The sequence below is a fragment of the Echeneis naucrates genome, chromosome 12 (assembly GCF_900963305.1).
Source record: "Echeneis naucrates chromosome 12, fEcheNa1.1, whole genome shotgun sequence".
NCBI lineage: Eukaryota > Metazoa > Chordata > Actinopteri > Carangiformes > Echeneidae > Echeneis > Echeneis naucrates.
The window spans coordinates 17,072,712-17,095,163 of NC_042522.1; the positions used below are offsets into that span (position 1 = coordinate 17,072,712).

General features: G+C 40.5%; 1 protein-coding gene across 1 annotated transcript in view; it reads right to left on the reverse strand.

Moving 5' to 3' along the window:
- The window catches only part of unc5da (unc-5 netrin receptor Da), a 148,522-nt gene extending 127,720 nt beyond the window's left edge, over window positions 1-20,802 (reverse strand). Inside the window, exon 1 of the mRNA XM_029516453.1 lies at window positions 20,718-20,802. Coding sequence (XP_029372313.1) covers window positions 20,718-20,802 — 85 coding nt within the window. The remainder of the gene's footprint in view (window positions 1-20,717) is intronic.
- Between the last annotated feature and the right edge of the window lie 1,650 nt (window positions 20,803-22,452).

Here is a 22,452-nt window from a genome sequence, read left to right on the forward strand (position 1 = left end):
AGGTCGATGAGTAGAAGATTGCTATATAAGCGTTACTGGTTGAGTAACTGCACATCTGCTTGGTCTTAAACTGAAATACAAGCGAAATTCCGCTTTCCCCCCCAACAACTATTAAAGCTACAAATAAAGCCCTTCAGTGTCTTGTCCGGAGTCACTACCTCATAAACAATTTATACAAGTGTCACTTTTAAGGTAATCAAAACATAAAGCTTAACTTTAAAAGAAACAATGTCAAGCATAAACTATTCGATAGAGTATCGACAGAAGATAAATTGCCTTTCAATAGTGTACAAGACATAATAGGATGTCTAAAGGTTGACAGAGCCCTGTATGCTTTGTGGGAAGAAAACACGCCAGGTGGTATTTTAAGCCCAATTACCCATATGTTTGGGACAAGTGACCTTTCCACGGTGGTGCACTGACTGAATGTCCAGGTAGCAACAGCTAGCAGCCATCAAAAACGCTTTATTGAAGTGTTTATTCTTAGCCTTTCCCCCAAAGGTTAGCCCGAGCTCTCACGCTCACTACCCATTAGCTTTCTAATGTGTGTCACAGAGCAACATAGGCCCACAATGAAATAAGAGAGAGCAGATGGCTGATGAGCTAGATTGAGAATTTCATCACTCTCCTTTTATCTTGGATAAAATATTAGTGGGCTGTCATCCACCCGTGACACAGTTATGATCCCACTTTCCTCCAGTTCTATTCCAAATGAGACTTTACAGCTGCTTTTAATTCTGTGGTGGTTCATCAAGGTTTCAGAGGCAATTACCCAGCATTGGGACACTCATCCTAAATCTGAACCATGCTTCTTTTCATTAAATAGCGTAGGGTCTCTTGTGGCCAGTAAAATAAACTGATTTGAAGCTACTGAGACAGTCACACTGCAGTAACATCACTTTCATTCTTAGCATTTAGCTGAATATTTCACTCCTGGCGTTGGTGGGTCCAGTGGATGTAGCATCATGAAGGGACCAGAGATGAATTAAATTAAGAGGTTAGATTTCACTTTCCCCAGCAGCCAAGGCTCAGTATACAGCATGCTGCAATGCAGCCAGAAGACATGTACACAGCTCTGACTTGGTCTTAACAAGAAAGGGGTGATGCAACAATTTTTAGCACTCGCTAAAGTTTGTTGGACGACATGTTCATAAATTAGTCTGAATTACAAAGCAAAGCAACCAAAACTTGAGCATAAAAATTAATGGGAGCACAATCTATCCATGTTGCACGTACTAGATAAGTTCAGGACAGGGCGTTTGCCCTTTGGATCATGTGTGCCGACACGACACATCATAACCAAACGGTATCATAAACTGTCGGGATCAAAACTCCCCTTCCAGAGAGCAGCAAAATAAGTTGTTTGTCCAAGGCCCTTAAGAGGAAAACACTGAAGTGTTTTGTGATCTGAAGCCCCCTGTCCTCTGGTTTCTCCTTCTCTGGTGTGCTCACACAGAACAAATAGAGGAGAGGGGACTCTTGATCAAAGCCACCCACCATTACTGATGTTTTTACATGAATGAGCGAGGCTCACAGGGGCAACAGTCCAGGATCCTGCAGACTGGAGGGGGCCTGCTGTACGGCTACCAGACTACCACCACCAGAGCGCTCATTTGAGAAGCACTGGCTAAAGGTTAATGCTCTGCTACCTGCAGAGGGGAGGGAGATAGAGGAAAATAGAGCCAGGGATCAAAGCTTTTAGTTTAGTATTTCTGTGAATTTAAAATTTATATACAGCATATTGGGAAAGTTATATCCGGTCTAACAAGACTGATCCAGCAGAATAAGCACAAAAGGAGTGTGAACACTGATGGAAATTGTTTGATAATTTCATTGACGCCTTTACTTTCAAATTTCCTCGGGACTTGTAAACACAATGTACTGTGTTTAAAACACAGAAATGAAAGTACAATTCCCAGACTGAGCCACTAAAGCAAGGTAGTTAACTCTAGTAGGAAATCATATCAAAGACAATTTATCATTTCTGTAGCTTTGGGATATGAGTATATCAAAGTACCAGTGGGGCATAATAGTCCACTGTTTATTAAATACATATTTAAGCAACAGGTATTCAATGAAAATTCTCTTTGTGCTGCTCCAGCTGGGGAAGTAACATAAAAATTATGTTAATTTTTGAAATGAGGTGAATTTCCTTGAGGTTGCCCTCTGTATTAAATACGTTTTTAATATATTTGCAAATTCACATATTAGGAACTTTCAGCAAAAATGTCCCATTTAGGGGGATTTACAAAAGCAGCGTGTCAGGTCAAGTTAATGAGGTCAACATTTCCTGCCTGCACTGACAGCTCGGGCTCGGTAAACCATGCTGAGAGAGATGGAGCATCTGAGCGTGTGCTGGTGTGTGTTAGTGTGTCACACTGATGTCCCGCTCTGGCTCCTTCTCCCCTGGGATCCCGTCATTCCTCACCTGCCCACTTGTCGTCCTTGTTCCATTTTTGCAGGCTGACAAGCCTTTGGATTCAGCCACCTGCTTGCACACCTGTTCCTCCTTTCTCTGTTAGAACCCTGTTAGCTTTTGCTACTGCAGCGTTGTGGCACTGCTCCTGTTTGCCCGATTTCTGATACCGCCTGTCTGCTAGTCTGACTGTAAGCCTCTAACTCCTTGTCATTTCCTTACTAAATTGCCTGCAGTCTTCTCCGTGCATTAACTCCTCTTCCTGTTTGCCACTTGTCAGAGTATGAAAAGTGTTTGCCCCGTCAGCACTTTTGTTTGCAATAGGGCCCTGTATAAACTAAAGAACTGACACGTAGATTGGGCCTATGCAAGAGTGTATATCATTATCTCTGACCCACAAGAGAGGAGAGCAGGGGTGTCAGCCGGAATCACAGCAGATATCGTGTTTTCCACCTTTTGTCAATATGATCTATTCTTTCCTACAGACAAAACGTGAAACCAAAAGTGCTCTGTCAGACCATCTTGGTGGACGTCGCAGAGCTCTGGAGCTGGAGCTTAACTAATGGACCAACCCCCCTAACTGTTTCCACAGTGTGAACATGAGGAAGGTGATAGTAAAATCCTACCACTATTAGGGATGTGTCATTCATCACAGGACCATGAGAACCAACATTTTCTAAATGTACAGGGGAATGGGGATGGTTGTATAACAATTCATCCGTTCAGTTAGGACTCAATGCTACATGTTTATTTTACTCCTTAACCCCCCCCATATGAGGAGGTTGCATAAAAGGGAAGAAATATTCAGAGGTAAAAAGGATATTTTCCTTTTAGATTTTTTTGTGATGACATCGGCTGATTTGCAGTTCAGCACTTAAATGAAATCAGGTTTATTGTATCTATCTTTCATGCTAGTTGTCAGAGCTCATGCTTCCGTTGTAAGGTAAACAATTTCCTATCTGCAAGAGTTTGGCTTGGTTACCAAACACAACACAATTATCACTCTTTGAAGCTGCTGAAATATGCACAATTTGTTCAGTTTTATTACCATTTTCAAACCACCATTATAAGTGACAGTAACTAAGATATTTGGCTGTTGCATACAGAATGTAGTAGGCACTATGGACATGATTCACTGTAACTGTTAGGGGCTGAATTGTTCCTACATAAAGTGTTTTTGTGTTTGTATAGGGGGACACAGTAACCTTAAAGATGAAGACATTTTATTATTTCACTCTGAACTTTAAGAGATTCAAAAGCAATCTTTTCTGGCTTCTTGTGTGAAATAAAGAGCTGGACACACTTTTGTAGCAAACAGAAAAATTCAGTCCAATACCAACAATTTCTAAGAAAAGTTATAAGTGTTGAATAAACCCAAGGCTGTATTACAACTGGCCCAGAATATGGCATTAATTGTAACATTTTGCTCCTTTTGTTTGAGACCAAACCTGAGTTTTCAGTTTGTGTTGCAGTGATAATCCCTCCACCATTAAACAGCAGAGTGGTGTAGCTAGTTTGTATGACATTTCGAGTGCAGCAGTTTAAAAGAGTTCCAAGATACAGACAGAAATGTCAGAAGTGTTACAACCATCCCGAGTCTGCCCTGAACCCCCTTTAGCTCAGTAGTGCTGAGGACCAACAGAGGCAAACAGAATCATGTGATACACAGATGCTTTTCCTTTAAAGATGAAAAAAGTGAGAGAGTCTTGGCTTTTCCATATTTTGTGGAGGACATTTTTTGTGGATTGGAATCATTTGATGTCCTGCTTCACTTGGAGGAGGTGAGGATGAATATACCAAAGTCTGACAAAGCATTTTGTTAATTTTGCCAACACAGTCGTGCTTTCATCTCTGATAAAACCTCTCAAAGCACCAACCAAGCCAAATGAGGCGTGGCCAGTGATGAAAAGGAATACTGAATGACCACCTCGCCGCCACTCTGTGCTGCTTGAGATCAATGCCATCTCCCCATAATCCCTAAGTGTGCTCAACTGAGGAGGTTAAATGAGGGAAGATCCAGTTGGTTCACAAACAGATTGAGCAACCATTTCTTTCTTTCTTTTTTTTTTTTTTGCTCGACTTCCTAGCAGTTCTCACCCTCAGCAAGGTTTGAAGGATGACAACAGCCTAGCATTTTCACATCCACTATTGCCACCTGCCTGTTACAAAAAACTGCAGAGGCTGCAGGGAGAATGAGAACATTTCAGACAAGCTGTTTCTAATTTATGAGGTGATACGTAATTTTTGCGAGAGCTAAATAAAAAAGCTGAGTTATTTATCATTTCCTCCTCTTGGCATAAATGATGACTTGATAAAAGCTTTGGCAGGTGTTTGTGAAATATACACAATAAAGATTTTATTATATCCTTACTTATATTCACTATATGCATTTTGGTCTAGCTTCACTTTTTCCTCTTTCATATTTATGATGCACTTGAAACCTTATGTATTGTGGCAAACTTTAAGCACTTCAGCTTTAAGTTTTAAAGCTAAGGCTAAATACAGTGGTACATTTTGAAAAAAGTCAGACTAGAGTTGCAGTTCCAAATAAATGGTCCAATTAATTTCCCACAGTCAGACATATTTTAAGACAGATAAAATTATTCTCCTGTCAGTTATGATCATTTGGCTGATATGGTTTTTCCTCCATAAAAGTTCAATTACTGCCACATACAAGCTGTCTCCCTTCACTGAGTGGTCCATTGTCACTGTGCAGCATGTGCACTGGAGGCACTGGAGGCAGACACACGTTCATTCCTCAGCAGATGAATGTGAAAACAGTCTTCAATTGTCAAAGTCACACCATGCCAAAGAAAAATAATAATAATAACAACTTCAGTGGAGGTGAAAAACATTCCTATACTATGGAAATGGTTTGCATTCTGTTATTGCCTACAGGGTGAGTTATTAAAATGAATTGTTCCATGTCTTGTTTTTCCTCACTTGCATTCTGGTAAGAAGTCACAAAAGCAACCGCAATGTTATTGTGCAGCCATTAGCAGTTCTTTCAAGGCCATCAAGGATAAATGGCACCACTAGTAAAAAGCAGTAAGCGATGCAACTCAATGTCAGACTTATAACTACACGTTGTCATAAAGCGACTTTGCATGTGTGTTTCCCTTTGTGTGATGGGTGGATGTAGTCTTTTGTTTAAAAAAAAAAAAACAAAAAAAAAAAAACAGCACAACTATTTATACTACATTGGAACTGAAGCTAATTAGAGTTAGACAGTAAAAGGAAAAGGAGGAAGTTGTTTTGTTTTGTTTTTTTTTTAAATCATGTTCAATTCACTTGACTAAGCAGCTTTATCACTGCAGCTGCTGTCAGTAAACTATATAGATTGGTTCCACTGGAGATATTTTAACACATTTCTGCAGCTGGTCTAACTAACGTTAGTGCCAACTACGTTTTGCCACCTCCAAAGTTCTTGCAATGTGCATACTTGTTTTCTGACATGGGGTACTGTGACGCTTACAAAGACTGCAGTAGCTCATGTCTGACCGTGGACCTTTCACTGCAGGTGTCTCCACCACTCCAGCATTATAAAAAGGCTCATGTATCCACACTGTGCAAATTTATGGATATCTAAAGATTCCATAATATAAAAGACACCCCTCTCAGCTCAGATGGTCGCCCACCAGTTGTGTCTTGTGATACAGAAAACATCAGCCAACTATGAAAGATGGTGCACTCATAAAAAGGATTCAAATTATTCTATCGCTGCTGTATATTAAGAAGCCTGTGCATATTCTTCAATTCTCAATCTGAAGCAAATGTGTTAAACTTCGAAGTGTATCTGGACCCTGTACTCCCATCTACTGTATACGAAGACAGTTCAGCTTTTTTGGTGACTTGTCGCAATAACTTAAAGTCCTATCGTCATAAAATGTATTAGGTTAACGGGTTAGAAGGACATTAACTATTGCATAAGATGTGCTTGTTGCGGCTGCATCACGTGATATTCAGATTTGACGTCTTCTCTATTTTTAAAATCACATCTTGCAGCAAAAAACAGACAAGACATAATTATATATTCGAGTCTCCATAAGCAGATATATACACCTCTGCTTGAGACTGGAATTAAAAGACATTTTATATCAAAATATGAACCGATGTGCACCTACACATCTGTCTTCCTGCTACGACATGACACCCGCCTCCGGTCATCACCGCTTTGGTTATGCAAAGTACATGAAAATTAAAAAAAAAAAAAAAAGAAAAAAGAAAAGTGGAGCTCTGATGCACCATTTCAACACAGGAAAGCAATATTGTGTCACACACAGGGAAAAAGCAATGGCTAATAGTAAGACTTGGAGAGAGTAAGTGGAGATCACAAAGTCTAATGATATGTGGAGTGATGTGAGAAATAATCTTAGTGCTCACTTTCAAAATACGGTGTGAAAACTTGCCGAGTCAGAAAATTAACAGCTGTAAAGCTCTACATATGCACACTAATGTCTGCTGCATCTTATATCTGCTTGATGCTGGGAAACATTACTCTGAAGTAGATAAAAAGCAGGCAGTCAGGAAGCTATTTTTTTTTTTTTTTTTTATGTGAAACCATTTTGTAGAGATGAATCAAATCCCATCTAGCCATTTGCTAAATCACACAGCGGAGGTGGAGCCCATCGTAGATGACTAAATTGGGAGAGAGGTGTGGCACCACCTGCCAACCCCCCCCCCAAGACAGGTCACCAGCCATTTAGTCTAACCTGTATATCTTTGGACTGCAGGAGGAAACTGGATTAACTTGGAGGAGGCTGGTGAAGATACAGAGTAAACATGAAAACTGCAACCTGTTAGCGTGGGCTTGAATCTTCAACTTCATCTTACTTTGAGGTGACAGTGCTAATCACTGCAACACAGTGCTGCCTCATGACCAAAGATAGAAGACAAATTAAGACAAATCTGTGATGATACAAGATGGAAAAACACTAACAAAGCAGAGGCAGAGAAATCAATAGTACCTATAACCACAATGAGGCTTTGTGAGATCTCTTGGCCTCCACAGAATTAACAGAAGGCGATAAACAAATCCCATTTACTTACACTTACGTACACAGTTCAATACATTCATATATTCTAATAGTATTGACACAGCACAGACAAGTGGAAAGTCTCAAAATCCAATTGAATGAATTAATCTGCTTCAATAATTAGGTTAATTTTAGGCATAAAAAGAAGGAAATGGGTGTACTCTAAGGCATTTTTAAGTTATTCTCCACAGCAGAACACCACCAACAGGTTAGCCTTGAAAAATTGTGATTTTCTGTTGCCCCCACCCCCCTTTAATACTTGCACAGGTTCTCAAAAAGTAGCTGGTTGTCAAAGACTCTCAGTAAAGGTAAGAGTAGAGTAGACAGCTTTGCCTGCCACTTATCAAAACAGCATGGTAATATAAGCAATACTTCCCCAAAGGAGCTAATGGGCTGCTGTAATGAAATGACACAGTGGGGAAAAGAATGGACGTGTAAAAATGTGCCAGTGTATTCATCACGGTAGAAAGGCAAAAGAAAATGACAGACGGAAATAATATAAATCCAGACACAGATGTCAAAGCATTGCTCTTTACACGAAGAACAAAAGCAGAGATTCCAAACATTATTCTCCATTATATGTGCAAATGACAATGTGGAGAGAAATTTTGACACCGAATACAATCTTTTGGTTTGCATAGGGAAATGGGAAGAAATGTTTCATTTCAAAAGGTATAAGAAGTCAGTATCAGAACCTTATCTACAGAACTCTGTAAATACCCAAGTTATGAACTGAAAGAGGTGGGGGGGGGGGAAGAAAAAAAAAAAAAAAAAAAACAAGGTTCATGGTGCTTACCACATTTCACCTCAGTCTGGGGTGAAATTTTATTTGCTCTGCATCTAAATGTGGAAGGTAACATCGCCATCCCTCAAAAATGTTTCTTGAATTGACAAGAAAAATAACTTTCATTTAAATAGCTGGTTTATGTTATTGAGGAAATGTTTTCCTGCATCCCAGGAAGAGGTTTTCTTGTGTCTGTTTTTCACAGTCAAAGACAGCGATCTGTATGACATCACCAGAATGTGGTCCTAGAAGCTATGTTAAAGTTGGTGAGAGGAAAGGAGCTTAAATCTTTCCATTAACAATCTAGAGTAGTGTACAGTTACCTATAATATGGAGTGTGTCATGCAATGAAATACTGCACATCCACTTGAGAAACACAAGTGGACCAATAATACAAATTGTGGTGTGTTCAAGAAATTTGTAAAATATATCTGAGGCCACTGATTAAATTAAAACATTACATTACAGACTACCTGACTCGACTGCATCTCAAAGAAATACTGAGACATAGGAGAGCACAGAACCCCTTTGAGAAGGGTTGTAACATCATCCATTTATGTTGGTTCTTGAGTGTTTTTCAGTAGCCTTGAAAAACAAACCTGCAGCTACAGTAGGTTATCACGCACCTTGTAGGTCAGCAAAGTGGGAGTCACAAGTCAGCTGCACACTGAGTGTGTGAGTGCTAGCAACACAAAAGCTGCATTAACATGGACAGAAATGGCAGCCTGCAGTGGCCTTTCCTGCACTTATGGCTCTGTGTATAGGACGCTGATTCAGCTTTGTTGTTCGTTGCATCTTTCAAATGTTTTGAACATATAAAAACAGACAAACATTTTTCTTTGCCGTTTTGACTACGAATGTTGGCATTCACTGGACGACACTGTGGAGGCCCGCATTATCGACTCACTATGGATCAGGACCACTCCAGCCTGTAGGCTATTAGGAGAGCCAGCAGTTCAGGGTTCTTCCCTGCCGCTCCTTAATTGGTCCCCTCTGAAGCTTGGTGCACACAAACCTAACAATCACATTGGAAGATTATACTGAAGAGAAAAGAGAATCCCCTTGTGCGAGTCGCTTGGCATCGATTAGCCCACTCTGTCACTTCAGTTTCTTCTTAAAATTTTCTTTTTTTAATCTTATTTCTTCTCACCTGCAGATTACAATCAAATGGGGTGGTCTTTGAGTAAACCATACAGCTGGAGATAAAGAGAAGCAGACAGAGGAGAAAATGGCTGGAACAAATGGGAGATGACTCAGGACTGCCTACTGGGTAATTGGGTTTTATCCTCTCATTTTATCAGGACTTGTTTTGGATTACAGCGACAACACACACGCACACACACCAAAAAAAGGATACCTACACATTAGCAGATCTCAGGACAACTGATTAGGAGCTGGAGAATGAGAGCGTTACTGCAGTCTCATTATGGCACTCCACAGAAGAAAAGCTTGACCGCACTACGAGGAAAATGCCGGGCCTTTCCACTCCAACCTAATACAGTATTGAGGTGATGGACACACTCGGTAAGCACAACGCGCACAAAAAAAATGTCAACAAGGGGCCGCTGCTGCACAATAACTTGTCTTTTCCATTTCCACATTCTAATTCACAGCATGTTCATTTCAACCTGACATTTCAATTTCAGATGCTTCTACAATTCAGTGCTTTGAATATGGGCCTTGTCAGTACACATGTACACTGCGGTTGGAGAACCTCGACAGGCTGACAACTGAGAACAGTCATCCAGCAGGAACACTGTAGATTTTTTGGGGCTGATAAGCAGCATTTCATACCCGTTTCTCCTGCTGACGTGTGACAACAAAGGCGCACTTATAAAAGTAATTTATACCAAACCATAAGAGACCACATTACACCTCAAAAAAAAAAAAAAAAAAAAATCCTTACACGCGCCTACTTCCTCCAAACACCAAGATGGTTTGGTTCAAAAAGGACGGGACATGTGAACAATGTTTGCTCTTATTTTCAATTGAGAGATTTTTTTTTTTTTTTTCTCCTCTCCATACGTTTTTCCACAAACCTGTTTTCATCTTTCAACCAGAGACCATTCACTTGTGCCTCACTTCAGTCTCGCAACATATTGGACCCGACTGCTTTTGTTCCTCTCAGCTTATCAAATGCACAGTTTAAATATGGGACTTGGAGCAGCAGCGTGACGTCTGCTCAACAGTATACTGCATAATGGAGTTTTTCCAGAATAAACTACACCCCCTATGCTGGCTGCAATAAAAGGAACGAAGCAGCGACAGCAACAGCATGGCTCCTACCTGTGGAGAGCGGAGTTTTGTATCTTGAAGGCACAAAGGAAGCAATTGAGACTGAGGCTATGCAGAAATTCATATCAGGATTAATTGTTAGTTTTGGTGAAACTCCTGAGAGAAATTATTGATAGTGAAAACATGTACTGTATTATGGGGACCTGGATATTTCAGTTCATCTTGAGATCTGCGGTCGAGTTGGTCTAAAGTGGCTAAGATGAAATGAAGCAGAAATAGGCAAAGCTATTTATTGATTATGCTGTCTGTGAGGTGAAACAAAAGTAGCCTTTAAAATGGATGTAGCCACATCGATGCACAGAATAGATGTTATATATCTTAATGACAAAGGGGAGTCCTTGGCTGAAGGAGAACCTCATCAGAGTTACACATGCATAACCTTGCAGTGGTGCTTGGTGAGCAGAGGAAAGCACACAACCTGTACAGATAAATCTTCAAATTCAACTGTTCGAGTCATTAAGCGAGGCCAACAGGGAAGGGGGAGTGAATTCAACACAGGTTCGGATTAATAAATATATTTTAGAAGTTCTTTTTTTTTTTTTTTCTTTTAAACAACGCCTCATCATTCTTATTAAAATGTAAATCAGAAAAACAAATATACTTTTGGACCCCTCCTTCAAATTCATTTTAAACAAGCATATCCACCCAGCGGGGGGGGGGTCCAGGATAGACCCAGAAGGATGCGTGCAAGGGCAATGTGTAATGTGATGAGGATTCTTTAATAATCAGAGTCAGCCTTTGTGGGAAAACAATGGGAGCTCAAGATACTGCAAGAAAGTGAAAGCATGTCTCTGTTTCAAAGATTAGAAGACACTAGCACTGTGATCCTTGGTCTGAGGTTGGGGGGGGGGGGGGGCTGCAGTAAAGAGGGGCTGAAGGATTAGAAGAGTGACATCTCAACACTGACCAGGGCAAGAGGGAAAAGAGCAGGAAGAGACAAAGTGATTGCCAGCAAGGGGAAGGACAACTGACTTGTGCTGGCTCTGAGGGCTAAGAGGTGATGGAGGGAGGCCAGCCAGGAACACAATGCAGCAGTCAGGCAAGGAGATGAGCCACGCTGCCTATTGGAGCTTTTTACTTGTGATTATTGAAAACTCCCCCTCTTTCAAGCAAGTCCTGCTTTTTACTGCCAACTACAAATATGAAAGGAGACAGCAGAGGTAAATAGTTTGAGAGAAAAGGTGCCGTGACTTGGAGGTTACATCCACACCAGCATCACCCACAGCAATGTTGTCTATATTACTCTACTCGGAAATGGGGGACAGAAGTAAGACAAAGGCTGCTGCTCCCATTTGAGTTTGAAGCTATTCCATTGTGATCAAGACAGACAGAAAGCAACACTTTTGGAAATGACAACACAGAAGCCTACGTTGGCTTTCTGATTGGCTCTTATAAATCAATGATAGTTTTGTCACTATCATGTTACCCTTTTCTGTAACACAAAAAAAAAATAAAATAAAACACCATCAGCCTAGAAATTATTATTATTAATAATAATAATAATAATAATAATAATAATAATAATAATAATAATAATCACGAAAGCAGCTGCGTTGCAGTCAAATGCCACATGTAATAATGGTTAAAAAAAAAAAAAACAACTGACAAGTATGCACACGTCCATTGTTCACAAATGCAATTACTCTTTTTTGTCAAACAACTTTGCCACAACATGAATATTCCCTTCTGCACACGTGTTTTCGCAAAATGCACATTGAATTTTGAATTTCATTGTTTCAATTAAACCCTGGCTGTAGTTTCCAGCTTCTCAATTGTTACGTCTACTCCTTTGTGCATAAACGTGTGAAAATGGGTACAATATAATTATTGGTCCACGTCTATACTTTTATTTGACAGGTGGTGCAAATACAAACATTTTATTCGCTTATTACCTGAAGAAGAATAATCCGGTTTTCACACATCAACGCTGGCAACTCTACACTTAATAGGCCTGTCAGATGTATTAGTATGGGCATTAGACTATGGAGATTATGTCTGATACCCAGATAAAAAACTAATCTGGATAGACGTAGCTTCAATTTCAATGAAAGCGTATTTTATGTAGACAGAATCCATGCAGTTGTACAACACATTGTCACCAGACAGAGCACTCTCCACTGCAGAGTCGACTCCTATATCATATATTCTAGGCACAATGGTGGGGACGATGTACAGATTATGTAAAATTTATATGAATATGTTCCGACACGATTAATTAGCATGTCTTAATCATGAGGTGAATAACGATCATCCATTTAACATTTAGATTTATACACAAGCTCCATTAACCTCTGTTTATTTTATATTTGGGAAAAATATTAAAAACTGATGATGATATCCACTAGTGAAGGTGATGCTGGCTTACTAATGTTAACAAAATGGTTTTAGTGAAATGTATCAGATGTAGACGTTCATTTGCATTATTCCATTATGTGCCTCTTTTGTTAATACCTCATGTAAGGAACCTTGAACCGGCAGACAGCTTTTAAAAATACATTTCATCTCGAGGGATGCTTTTCACATACCGTTTTGTAAACTCAGAAAACATGGCCAATTATTTCAGCTTATTTTTAGGTGTAACTGCTATTTCTGACTTGGAAGTAGTTTGAACTGTGAATTCTTTTTATTTTTAACCCATGAAATCCAGATCAAGGAAAACATATTTCTTTATAGTCCATTTGACCTGAGTTTTGTGAGGTGTAAAGTAGATGTAAATCATAATTTTTTTATGCCATCTCTGAATTGAACTTTGTTTTTGATGTTTTTCAGCTCAGCACTTCTCAAAGACAGCTCTTCTGAATCTTCCCCCTTTATCTGCACGACCAAGGATTTCTTCAGAAAAACGCTGAAGGCGTCTTCAAAGACCAATGGAATTCCACTTTGTTTTAGTTTTGGGAATGACAGCGTTCGGTTGGTTTTACAACATATAGTTACGCATGACTACAGAGAGGCATTATGTAGGCTTCATACGCCAGCAGGGACTCTTAAATCCCAGCCTGGATCTGACACTCACAAAAGCACCGAATAGCCATCGAGGACAGAGCTGCATGAAATATGGCCATGCAGAGTCCTTTTCTGTAGCTTGGGGTATCATGTTTGTTTTTTGTTTTTTTCTACCAGATGGAGAGCGAGAGAGAGACCTTGTTTCACTTGAACTCAGAAAATGGATTGTAGATAAAAGAAATATGGATAAGCTACAAAAAACACAGAAAAAAAAAAAATGTTCTCCAACCATGAACCAGCCTTCTCAACAGTACTGTGTTTAGAAGACAAAAACAGGAAGACGACAAAGCAAAAGGCAAAACCAGCTCATGACATGAGATTTCTGTTTATCTCACTGTCAACACTAACAACCAAATAATTGTGTGTATGCATTTAGACATGCGTGTTCATTTTACACATATCCACTGCTCCAATATTCACAATCAAACCTCAGTAGTCTTACACCATTACAGATGTGCAATGTCAAAGCCAACATGGCTGATGAATACTGTATTGCACTATCTTAGAAAGTGTTTGTGAAAAGTTGTTTTTTTTTTTTGTTTTTTTTTTTTTTTAACACTGCAGCCTTTAAACTTTCTGGATGGCTGCAATAACAAAAATATTCATTGAATGGCAGGTCTATGCACAGGACCGTGTTGTTGAAAGTTCAGCAGAGAGTAACTACAGTTGTTTGGGTAGACAGAGAAGGTATGAGCACTCGGATAAAAAACTCTTTGGCGAGCAGAAGAGGAGAAGAATCAGAACAACACGGCAAACAGAAAACGCTGTGAAGTTCCCCTCCTGTCAGGCAAGACCCTAAAGCTGAGGCTGCCGCGGACACAGGGTCCCCAACACTGGACAGCTAAAGATGGGAAGAAAAAAAAATAAGGAGGAGAAGATGTTCTGCTGAAGCAGCAGCAGGGACAGAATTCGTAATTAAAAGGCCAACCTGCCTTTTGACAGCAGTCCATACTGATGGTGTTGCTGAGGTTTTCCTGTCACACTGCTTCCCATCTACTGACCATGCTTTGCCACAGTTAACCGTGTTCTAATGGGTACCTCCCGCAGCATAATGCTCCATATCACAAAACGCAAGTCATGTCATCCAGACTTCAAGAACATGACAGCAAGATGAGTGAATATCCCCAGTCACAAGATCTGAATCTGGCAGAACACCTCTGGGATGTGGAAGAGCCACAGATTGGCAGCGTGAATGTGCAGCTGACAAAATCTGCAGAAATCACATGATCCACTTGTGTCAACATGGAGCAGAATCACAAAAGAATTTCTCCAACATGGAATTCATATCTGAGGCTTTTCAGAGAGCAAATGGAGGAACTACCCAGAGCTGGTGCAATGTTCCCAATTAAGAGTCATGACAGCATATGCTCTATGAAGTACAGGCTGTAGGGCTGTACTGGTTCTGTAGCACACTAACAAGGAAATCAATCACATTCTCACCTCTATGGATTTCTTACATCCGTCATTTTTGATGCGTTTCCGATAAATTACACATGAGGAAGTGGGGTGGGGGTCAGAAACTCATAGATCCTTTCGGATAGAATATCAAGACAAGCCCACATAACACTGAATCCCTACTTTAAATCAAAGTAATTAAATATGTATTTGTTTTTGATTACTTTTGAAAGTAATTCATCGGGGAGATCGGTGACAGGTGTTCACTATTACTGACAAACTACGATTACTGATAATATGAGATACTTTAGTATTCTGCACTGTAACCCTCCTACGCTCCCTCTCACTTCCTGTTTTTTTTTTTTTTTTTCCCTTCTAACATACCCAGGTCCCTTGTTCTGCGTCTCCAGGATCAGCTCTCCTGCCTCCTTCAGTCAGGTGAGGTGAGAAATGATCCCGGAACCAAAACATTTGTCACAGAAACAATCCACTGAAACTAAATTACAGTGGAAGGAATTGCAGGAGAGAAGTGAAAAACAAGGAAGGATGAAGGGACGGGGTATTTATGAAATACAGAAGTGCTACCCATAGCTACAAAGTCGGAGCAGAGACAGAGAAACAGAGGAAGGCAGAGTGTTTGGCATTGAAGTGAATAGTGAATGGTGTGAATCTTGCCTTTGTGGCAATGCCCTTGAGTTAGCCAGTGAGGCATTGAATGGTGCATTGTAGATGGGCAGTTATCTCCAAGGCTTCCCTTCCTGTGTTATTAGGAAACACATGACAGCAATGCCAGCTCTTATTGAACAGAAAGCTTCAAGGCTGTGTCGACAAGGCTGAAAGGCAAATCTGCAGGAGGCGACTGAAGTGGCAACATTTGACACTCTGTCACACTCCCAACGTGTCTCAGCCACACTGAACATCTAGTACAAGTCATGCATACCTACACCATTTAGTGCAAATGCAAAACGCTGAATTAATGCTTGATAATGTGAAGAGCACAATCATTGTGTAGTCTGTAAATATTTAAAAATTAGAGACATCAAGACTTGATTCTAAGAGTCACTGCTTATGTTTAATATAAGCCATGTGTTGATCTTTTTAGTGTGCTCTGTGTGCCTTAGCATGTAGCCAATGTGAAAACCATCTCAGCTCTCAACTGACAAATATGTCTGATGTCACATACTGTCAGCTATCAGCAATTAAACATCCCGTATCAAAGTAAACGTAACTATTTTAAATTACAGCATTAAAGAGTGCAATCTACAGACACAAATGGACACAGTCTGCACTCCAGAACTGTCTTAAATCAAGCCTTCATGATGCAACAGTCTGCACAGTTAGCTATGCCCTTAGTATGGCCCAGCTGGGCAAAAGATCTAACCTGTCAGGATTCATTTCTTCAAGTGTTTTCCTGAAATCTCTTTTTCAATTAATCACTCAAATGGCAAGCCAATCAGAAGAGAGGCTCTCTTCTGTCTGTCGTAGGGGCTTAAGGAAGAAGCCCAGAGAAGGAAATGCAAGATTACACTGAGGTTTTGGTGCAATTCCCATCTCCTTGTGGATCATTTTCAAGTTCCTGCTTAAGTGTGCACAGGCTTATAAGTCAGAGCCCCTAAAAAAAAAAAAAAAAAAAAAAAAATACTTGAATGGGAGATCCCTAGTAAATTCTCATGCTAAACAATATAATGGGTCCAATAATGAGGAATACCACAATATGCAATAAAAACTGCATTGACTGCAGAATGCAGACAGAACCTCTACAAATCTATAGATGACCACAAAACTACTGGACCTAAGTAGATATATGAAGTTACATCAACAGCTTTATAATGAAAGCATTGTTTTGGGGTTTGTTTCCTTTTTTTTTTTTTTTTTTTATTGGATCAAACAAAAGGATTCTCTTCCAATCAATCCTGTCTCTGGGGAATATCTGCAAAAGCTTATTTATTGAACACATTCCAAATCTCAATATTCCATAAACAAACAAACAAACAAACAAAAAAAAAAAAGCTCTGTCCAAGCCAGACTGTCATCACAATTTATCAGTGCAATTTGTGTGTTTGTATGTGGGGGCAAAATGCATTTTACTCAAATAACATTGCCAATCATCTCCCCATTTCTTGATATTATAGCTTTCTGCTTTCACCGCAGACACCATTTCCTATTCTTGTTTGGCTGCAGGTGAGCTTAGCTCCCTTTGAATGTGAAAAAGAGCTGGATAGAGAGATGGACTGCCTTTGAATAATGCACGATTGAAACTGGGCAATATGACCACCATGCAATCTCCTACAGAACAGAAACAACTGTGGATACCAGCCCAACTGTGCTCGTGAATTCAGCTCATGTGAAATGTCAGTTAAATCAAAGCAGGAGCTTGAGAAAGAGTCTGGCAGTCATTCTTTTGGGGATAAATAAAACATGGCAGAGATGACTCCATTGCCCTTTATCCACCCGCCACCCCCCACTCCCTCTCAATTTCTCTTGAGTTTTTCCACTTACACCATGCTCAAGCCAGCATGCGTTTTTAGCACCAGTAGATACAAAGGGCTGCAGCTCTAAGGTTCTGCCTCCAACAGCTCGCTGGATTTTATCAAACTAAACTGAAGTTGAAATTTAAGAATTAAGAAAAACTCTGTGTTGCACTTGCAGATAATACGCTTTTATTTGCATGATATTCTGGTTGCAGGAAGACTAGAGTGGCTACTACCTTCAGAGGTTTTTCTATGTGATAAACTATGGTCAACCAGGTATCTGTCATGCTGCATGACAGCTTGCTGCTGCTTTGAATTCAGACAGAGGATGGTGGCTTGCCTCAGGCTGACCAGTTACTAGTGTCAAGTCAGGGTTACTGGAGGGGGTACATCTATTGATTTCACCCTCATACAAGACCCCAGTGATGTTCTTAATTATCAAGTATAATCAATTGCTTTATACCAATCAACCACGTCATGTTAAGATTGGTATTCTTTTCTCTTTTCCTTCCAGACAACAAAGCTGAAGACCAAAACCAACTACATGTTAATCCACTCGGTCTTCTCCAGCTGCCTTGCCCTTGGGCAAAAATGTTAGGCTGGCTCCTGACTTTCATTATGTTCAGCATATTAAGAAGCAGTTAGATAAACATTTAGCTAAGAAGTATGAGTGAATGAACACAAGTGGTTTGTGTTTTGAATTATTTCACATGTGCTGAGCTGCATTTAAAATATCTAATAGGTTGGACTGCAGAAAAGAAGCTAAGCTAGCTTGCAGACACTGTTTGCTGCCTATGCTGTTAAAGCGCTACAGCTAGGCTCAAAAATAGAACTGATTCATCAACAAGGCAGTCCGCTGGTTTCATAATTGAGTCATCATTTTCAGCAGTTTTTCAAGCAAAAATCTCAAACATTCCCCTGACACATCCTCTAAATTATGTATAAACTTAAATTTTTCTGTTTGTGAAGTTAAAAAAAAATCTACAGATTCAAATTATCACTTGTTTTAAAACACCGCAGTACAGCATGCATCATATTTTTTGACATTTAAGAGAAAACTAGTTTCCAACTAAAAGCCATATATGAAAAGTTGTTTTTGCTCCTTTTTTGGCAAGTTTTCCAACCATTTCTATTTGGAGTCACAAGGACCTCATAAAACCCAGAGCTCCTCACACAGATGACTCAAGTTGTATAGTTGCACTCACATTGGACACTCTTTCTTACATGTGAGCATATCCAAGCTGTGATGCACTTGCTCACTGTGTCACTGCCTCTACTGCTTCACTGGTTTTGCTGCAAACCCCTGTTATATCCACTGCTGCTGCTCAACATTTCATCAGCCTCCCCATGTGCTCCCTGAATCCACCTGTGGCTACAGAATCTAGGTTTCTCCTTATCCTTAAGTTTGCTATTGTCACATTGTGCTTCCCACTCCCACAGTGTGCTAAGCTTTATATTGTATGCTTGTAGATGAGTGGCAAGTCTCCTTTCTTGCAAGATGAAGAATAAATTTGGATCTCTGAAAGATCGCTCAGCTCCTAATTGGCAAATAAATCGCCATCTGTAAGACAGGATATATATGCATGTGGCTAAAAGCTGCATTTTTAATCACCAATCAAGCACGTTAGCTTCGCCTTGCCTTTGGATTTTACATCAGTCAGGTGAAATACAGTGAAAATATTTGACTGCTTACATCCATATCATTGCTCAATATAAATATTTATGTCACAGCTTGGCAGAGGGCCACAACTTTTAGGCTTGGCAGATGTATTACAACATTTACCTATGCAGCTTGCAAAAACACCCAGGCACATTTCGCTTTCATGCCTTCATAACATCTTTTTTTTTTTTTTCAGCCAAGCACAGGTCACTCCTTTTAAATATCATTTCAAATGTAAATGCAGCCATTGTGGAAATGCTGGCTGAGCAAATACAACGTACAGTCATTTTTTAAAGGTTATACTTCCACGCCTTTCAGACTAACTTTAAAAGAATGGCAAAAAGCCCTCATGATCCCTATGCAAAGTTGCCCTGAAGAGACACATGCGTAATCTAATATTTATGCAATGCAGATTTTGAAGTCAAAGCTAATTTCAAAACTTGGGATGCAAAAATGAAAACCTTGGGGCTAGTTAACTAATTGAATTGCAAATGTGCCTTTGTCGGACTGCCATTTGAGCTAAATGGGTGTCAATAGGTCAGGACAGTGGAAAAAAAGAAGGAAAAAATAATGGCTGATCAAATGAAGACATTTTAAAGACAGTGAGTGTATAACATCTCAGTTATTCTCTCAGACTCTCATCAGAAACAGCTTTGTCACATTTGTGCATTGTCATAAGCAAAGATGCTGGCTTTTTAAACGGCACAGTTACAGTCTGATAAATCTGCCAGAAGGTTTCTCCTCCATGCTCACAGCACAACCTGCACACCCACCGCATTAACTAGCCACTTTGTCACTATCAATTTTTGTTTTTTTATGCACTGAGAAATCGAGATAAAAGCACCCACAGCTGTCAAAAGTAGCCGACAAAAACAACCTATTGAAGTTGCAGAGATGAACACAGCTCTCAAGCAATCATCCTCATTTATCATCAAGCTTGAGAGTCTAGAAATGCTGAATGAAACAATAGCTCAGATCAGAGGAGCAAGCAGCTCAGGACAGACAGACGTTCCCAGCTTCTTCAATTCTACTGCTCTTCGGTGAGAGGAGCACTTTCCAATGAAACAATTATTTTTTATTTTTTTTTCCAAATGACGGTGGTTCGTGCCGGCTGTTCAAAACACCATGCATTCAGAAAACGAAAAAATGTAGAAAAACGGGACAAGAACTGACTGTGATTGCTCAAACATTGCCTGTGCAGTAGGTTGTGGTTATCAGAAAAAAAAATATGCTCTCCCTTCACATTACAGTGAGAACATGGCGAAGCATGAAAGAGCAAAACGAGAAAAAAAAAAAGCATTTTGAAGTAAAGGTAAGGGAAAACAGAAGTGATCTTAGAAAATGATTTTGAATGGATAATCATCGTCATTTAAATTCCTCCAGCACGTTTCACCTTAGCGTACCAATAAAAACTTGGCACGATTAAAAACACACAGAAAAATAATCTCACTTTTTAATTTCTATTATTTTTTATATATATCGACGCGGGGAAACAGGCGCCGTCTGAAATGTCACTTTTCTCTGACAACTGACAACAACAGCAACAACAAAAACAATCTACAAACACAGTTCTTCCGCGAGTTTAAACGGCGCGAGGACCCACATGAAAGAGCCGCCGGCTCATCAAAGGGACACCCCGCGCCGTCGGCTCACTTACCTCGAGCGAACGCGGCCGGGAGTCTCGAGCCCAGAAGCACGAGGGTGACAAAACTCAAGTAGCATCCTCCGGAAAACTGTCCCATTACTGCGCTGCTCGTCTCCCTCCCCATCGGCTCTGGGGGCACCGGCCGCGGGTATGGGGCATTTGTGGCTCGCCGGAGGCCGTCTCCGTGCCCCTGACCGGACGGACGTTCTCTCGCGCTCCCTCTCTCTCTCTGTCTCGCTCTTCCTCTCCAGGTGTTCAGAAGGGGGGGGGGGCTAATTAGTTTCCGGTAACGGAGCAGTCAGCCCGGCGGAATCGCAGTGCGGAGCGGAAGGAGGCGCAAAGCGGCGCGCGGGTTTCGGCTCTCGGCTCTCTGTCGCGCGACACAGGAATAATTAGACGCTGCGCGCGCGAGCCGGCAGCTTTCGGATTTTTCGGAGAGAGAGAGAGTAAGAAGAGAGAGTAAGAAGAGAGAGAGAGAGAGAGTCTTGTCCAAGCCCCGGCGGACCTGTTGAGAATTTACAAAGGTGTTCGTGTACACGTGCGTGCGTGCGCGTCAGTGTCAGTGCCTTTAATGGCCGTTCATTCATTTTCTACCGCTTATCCATTTCCGGGGTGCTGCAGCCAATCCCAGCTTACATTGGCTGAGGGCGGGGTCACCCTGGACAGGTCATCAGTCCAGACACACAGAGACAACACACAGAGACAGACAGAGACCAACAACCACTCACGCTCAGACCTACGGACAGTTTAGAGTCACCAGTCAACCCAAACATGGTGTTTTCGGACGGAGGGAGGAAAAACCCACGCATGCACGGGGAGAACATCCTAACAAAGGCCCCCAGGCCCGGGAACTGAACCTGTGACCTTCTTGTTGTGGAGCAACAGTACCAACCACTATGCTGCTGTGGAAACATGGAGTTAACTTAGCTATTTACAGAAGAGGAGATTGGGATTTTGCAGTATTGCACTCCCCTTTGGCCTTTGAATCATAATCAATAATTCTGCTATGAAAAACATAACACAAGTGTAAGCTAGCTGTAATTAAATGAATAGATACTGGATGAATGTCCAGTTATTATTTGAATACTTAGAGTCTCTTCTCTGTGTATTTAAAAGCCAGACATCCATTTACCTTGAGTCAGTTAGAGAATGTAAATCCAAATTTTTGGACCTTCTTGTTGCAGGGCGGCACCGCCTGCTGCCCGCTTTAATGACCAAAGCAGAGAAAATTATGTCTTCTTCTTTTTCCTGTTCTTCTTCTTTGATATATTTCTAGCTACACATGCACATGTTTTCTGGATAACAATGTGGTCAGGGCTCACCCCCCTGCCTTCAGCTCCTGTCAGTGTCACTGTCCGGAAAATGGTCTAATTAATGCCTTTCCTCAGCCTTTGAGCATATGGCCCCTGATTGGTGTCCTATTACCAATTAAGCAGACATTATTGCAGTTAAACTAGACTTCTGCTTTCCAAATGTCCACTTTCATATGATTTCATTAATTCCTGTTTGTTGGAGAATGCAGCCTGACATCTTCATGCTTCCGTTATTTTCACTTTTATTAATTTTTTTGTCCTCAATGCATGCGCAAGAAATATTTTGTATATTAAATCTTGTTTTATTTAAAAGTGCAAATAGCATTGCGCCTGTCAAAGTGTTACGATTGTACAATGGATTGTATTTTCATGTAGGCATTCTTAGAAATTTAAAGCTATGCATCAACTAACCATAGCTGACAAATTAATTAAGC